This window comes from Elephantulus edwardii, unplaced genomic scaffold (assembly GCF_000299155.1).
Source record: "Elephantulus edwardii isolate Elephantulus edwardi_28Jun2011 unplaced genomic scaffold, EleEdw1.0 scaffold00117, whole genome shotgun sequence".
Classification (NCBI taxonomy): Eukaryota; Metazoa; Chordata; class Mammalia; order Macroscelidea; family Macroscelididae; genus Elephantulus; species Elephantulus edwardii.
The window spans coordinates 4,024,630-4,029,796 of NW_006399867.1; the positions used below are offsets into that span (position 1 = coordinate 4,024,630).

A 5,167-nucleotide genomic window follows, 5' to 3' on the forward strand; every position below is an offset into this window, starting at 1 on the left:
CCAAAATCTCTGTAAATGTTTATGAAAATTAATAAAATATAATTATAGGAAAAAAACAAAATGCTGGAAATAGAAATACCATTTGACCCAGCAATTCCACTACTGGGAATACATCCTAAAGAAACCAGAACTGCCACCCAAGCATACATATGCACACCCATGTTTATTGCTGCTTTGTTCATGATAGCAAAGAGTTGGAAGCAACCCAACTGCCCAACAACAAACAAATGGATAGAAAAGCTGTAGTATATTCACGCAATGGAATACTACGCAGCACTGAAAAACAAGGAACTCATAATCTATTATACAAAATGAGTGACCCTAGAGGACATTATGTTGAGTGAAATATCTCAGTCACAAAAGGACATTACTGCATACTGCCCCTGCTATAAAACAGGACTGACATGAGGGTTGGGAAAACTAAGAAAAGAGGGAATAAATACTGTACACTGCTTTGGAAACAGATGAGGGAAAGGACTATTTAAAAGGAATATATGATTAGGTATTACTTGCATGACAAGAGTTCAGAATAAGAGCTGGATAGTAAAGTGGACTGGTGGTGGGGAGTGTATAATAATGAAAGAATTATTTTTTTTCCAAAGAGAAAAGCGAACAGGGGTAGGGTGGTGGTGGAGGAAAATATGCAACAATGAATGAATGGAAATACAAGTTCTTTATAAACTGTCACTAAAATCTCAATTAAAAAAATAATATATTTGATACATTGGACTATGATGATTAAAGATTAGACAAAAGTAGGGTGGCATAGAGGATAAAGGACATCATACACAAAGGAAGCAAAAAGCCATTTCAAAACACAGGAAACAAAGACCAAAACAGAGGTCAGAAGAGACTCTGAAGCTTCCTCTGAGTCATAAAGAACTAAAGCAAAAGGAAGAAATGGAGAACTGAACAGAAGGTGTCAAAGGACAGCGGAGAAGACAAAGCATTGCAATTAAATGTGCAAAGACTCGGAGTTAGAAAAACAAAAGAACCAACTCAACATTTCTCAAGCAAAAGAACCAAAGACTGAGTTTTGAAAGAAGAAGATAGAATAAATACACAGAACCACTATATTAAAAATAATTGCTTAATATGCAACCAATTCAGGAGTCAGCATATAATCAGGAACCAATGGTCCTGAAGGAAGAAGTCGTGCCCCAGGACTGCTGTACTGAGAGCACTGGCAACAATAAGGTCCCAAGAAGTCACGGCATTTCTTGAGCTGCTGGATGCAGCTTTGGATGTGCTCACTTGTCAGTAACGAGCAATTTGGAAAATGACTGCTGGCCAATGGTTAGGTACACAAACAACTATATGTGCGCCCAATTTAAAAAAAAAAAAGTGAACCACCAATGCAGAAGAAGAAACCCTTGGAAACGTATTAAAGTTAAATTATAAGAAGCTTTGCTGGCGAGCTCTGGTGGCCTAGTGGCAAGAAGCTGCAACTGCAAGTTCAGAGGTGCACAGTTCAAATCCACCAGATGCTCTGCTCGAGAAGGAGGAACAATGTCCTCCTGTACCAGTCAGATCTGATTTGACGGTACACAAACACACACAAAAATAACGAAATAAAAAAAAAGAAGCTTTGCTGTCTTCCCAAAGGCTTGGGGTTCAAATCTACCAGCTTCTCTGCGGAGGAAGATGGGCGACATCCCACATGACTTATTGCCTCTGAAAACCCATTGGAGGGTTAGCTATGGGTCAGTTCTGACTTGACAGCACAAAACAACAACAATAACAGAATGTGGAAATTATCACACTATAGCAATGTGACCTTCAAATAAAATCTTGCTAAATATAATGAAAATTGGCTAGATCAGTTCATTGACAGAGAACTACGGGACATTCATGCTGGATTCAGAAGAGGACATGGCACAATGGGTAGATATCGTTGCTGGCATTAGCTGCATCTTGGAGGAAAGCAGTGAATACGGAAAGACGTTTACCTGTGTTATACTGACAATGCACCATGTGGATTATTATAAATTATGTATAACATTATGGGAAATGGGAATTCCAGAAGACTTAACCGTGTTCATGTGGATCCTTATACATAGACCAGGAAGCAGGTGTTTGAATAGAACAAAGGGATTCTGCAAGGTTTAAAATTAGGAAAGGTGTGCACTAAGGTTGTTTCATTTTACCAGACCTTACTCAAGTGACTGCAGCAATGGGCTTATGGGTATAGGAGATTTTTGCGTACGATACAGGATAGGACAAGGTTCAGATATGTTGTTCATAGGGTCACTAGGAGTCATCCTTGACTTGATGGCACCTAACAACAACAATTCGGTTTATATGATGAGTAAATAATCTGAGAAGGTGGACTATACGAAGAAGCATGTGGCACTAGAATTGGAGGAGGACTCATCAACAAATTGCAGTATAAAAACCAAACAAAATTGCAATATGCAGATGATACATTCTTGCATGTCAACAATATTGTTGTTGTTGTTATGTGCCATCCAGTCGCCTGCTTGGGGGAAGGTACCTTTTCTCACAGACGGTGCCCCAGATCCTTCTGCTGGCCAGGGAGAGCCACTCAATCCGCCTCTCATACATCCGCATGGCTCTGTTGAGCTGTTTCTGAAAACCAGGGGCCATACACAGTGAATGACCGCTCATAGAGGGCCCATGAAGGAGTCAGTGGGGCAAGCGTATGGACCCAAATAGAATAACGTGTGTTCAATAACGTGTGTTATGATCACGTGTACTCAGGTAAGATAAACAACACTCTATTAAATCATGGGAGAGTCTGCCATAAGACCAGGAAGAGAGGAGTCAAGGATTCCCATTGTCTCAAATAGGTTGGAGGAAAATATTTCCCCTAAATTTGAAAGATATTTGAGGCAACCTGTTCCTTGTCTAGGGAAGGAGGGTGTATTGAGAGGTCGCAGTAGGGAGAGTACACCAGTTCTGTTTACAAGAGAGAGTTCAATCATGGCTTGGTATCTCTACATCCTATGAGGTCTTCTTCTCATACCAGCCCTTACACCCTTATACTGACTGACTGACTGAGTCCATCACTGACCTGGTACTCAAAGAGGAAGGGTGGATCCACGTGGATATTCTTCACTGTCCCATCATGCCACTCAAATTGTACCATTGCCTTCTGTGCTCCAACATGGGCAAAAAGGGTGGGGACATGAGCGGAAACAGAGGAGGGGAAAAAATGATAAATTTAACTTGGACGTTGGATCCCTGACTCATGCATGAGAGGGAAATGGACTGAAAACACATCTGGAATCAGATCCTCCCTACCCAAATTGTTACCCTGTCTGTGGCTAGCAACATGGGGCCTTCAGGAGACTGGCCCCCTGAATGAATAACGCTGACACCAAGCCAGGTTGCCCTTTCAGGAGACTCTCTAGAACAGGTCCTACTTCTAAGATACACTTGATAATAGGCAGCAATGCTCAAGGTCTGGAGATATATTAGTCGTGTGTTCTCAGATTAGAGAACCTTGCCAGGCCTTCATGAGCACTTTGAAATGCAAATTGTTCACTCTGTCCTTTCATCTTCCACCAAACCATCAAGTCCATGTCTCCAAATACTCCATCCATCCATCCATCCATCCATCCATCCATCCATAGTGAGAACTCATCCATCGCTCACTTCATCTCTGTCTTCTCATTCTTCCATCTCTCTACAGTTCTTTACATTCACCGATTACTGCATTGCTCTCATCTATTTCATTTCTCCTTCCATAATCCCATCTATTCTCATGTTTATCCACCTATCCACCATGTGCCTACTTTTCATTCATTCATTCATTCATTCATCAGTATTCCCCTTCGTGTTCCCATCCTTCTTTGCACTCTTCTTTTTTTCCTCCTTTCTTGTATCTACTCATCATCTCATCCACCACTAAACCTTTACTGAATGCCTGACTGCCAATGAACAATTGTCAGTTATTGAAGCTACATAGTTGGAAAAGAGATTCTCTTAAAGGGTTCAAACTGAAGTGAGGATTCAAATATATAGAAATACATGTGTATTAATAAATTATAGGAGCTTTAGAGCCTAGCCTGAGGACTCAAGAGAGTATGAGTTGTCACTGTTGTTGTTATGTGCCGTAGAGTTGCCTGCAACTCATAGCAACCCTATGTACAATAGCTCTGAACCCTGCTCTATCCTGAGCCAATGTCACTGTTTCCAACACACCTACAACTCAACTACCACACTCACTGAGTCAATCCATCTCATCAAGGGTCTTTTCCTGCGCTGTCCCTACACTTTCCCAAGCATAATGCCCCTCTCCAAGGACTGGTCCCTCCTTGCAACATGTCCAAAGTATGTCAGACAGAGCTTCAGAATCTTTGCCTCTAAGGAGCAGCTTGATTTCATCCTCTCCAGGCTGAAGCTGTTTATTCTCTTAACCGTTTGCGTTCTGAGTATGTTGGAGAAAACCTTCATGAAGAAAGTGAACACGGTACCCAATTAGTCCCCTCTTCTCTCATCTTTTAAGCAGCCTTTTCAGATCTTTGAAAACAGTGCTTCAGTAGCTATAATGAGTGTTCTAGAATTCTAGCACAGCCTGCACCCCACTTCAGATATTCATACCACATTCTTGAGCTCCACCCTTGAACTCTTACTATCTGAATATTTAAGGTGACGAGAAAGTCTACAAAGAAACTACGCTGTAGAGGGTTGGCGAGAACATGATGTCCTCTTTGGAATACCTCGTGAATGGTCGACGACACCGTTTTCCGGAGAATAGGCACATATTCCTCGATGGGAGAAAACGTGTAGGGGGCCAGAACCTGATAAAGGCTTAACTTCTTGGCTGTGGAAATAGCAGGGTGTGAGAAGCTCCTCACACGGCCCCCAAAAGGCTCATGCTAGTTAGTCATTTGTGGCCAGGGCTCTGTCATCTTTGGGGGTTTACCTTTTAGGCCGTTGATCTTTAGCCATTCTGCAGAGGTCTTATCCAAGCCTGGGAACTCGATTCTGAGGGGCCCCTCGTGTTTTGGGGGTTTAGGCAGGCGACTTGTGAGCGGGCCTTTTGCAATCTTGGTGGAAATCTGTATGAAATCAAACCTCTCATAGTTAGATTTTAAAGCCGGAAAGCACTCAACCTTGCCTGGTCTTCCTGTCCTTGGCGCAGGTGCACTCGTGTGCGCGCACGCCCCCAACACACACACACACACACACACACACACAC

General features: G+C 42.3%; 1 protein-coding gene across 1 annotated transcript in view; it reads right to left on the minus strand.

The window, feature by feature from the left end:
• The window catches only part of VWA3A (von Willebrand factor A domain containing 3A), a 73,647-nt gene that overhangs the window by 35,246 nt on the left and 33,234 nt on the right, over positions 1 to 5,167 (minus strand). Inside the window, exons 12-15 of the mRNA XM_006892696.1 lie at positions 4,892 to 5,027; positions 4,686 to 4,789; positions 3,035 to 3,115; positions 2,495 to 2,589 (exon numbers count right to left, since the gene is read on the minus strand). Coding sequence (XP_006892758.1) covers positions 2,495 to 2,589; positions 3,035 to 3,115; positions 4,686 to 4,789; positions 4,892 to 5,027 — 416 coding nt within the window. The remainder of the gene's footprint in view (positions 1 to 2,494; positions 2,590 to 3,034; positions 3,116 to 4,685; positions 4,790 to 4,891; positions 5,028 to 5,167) is intronic.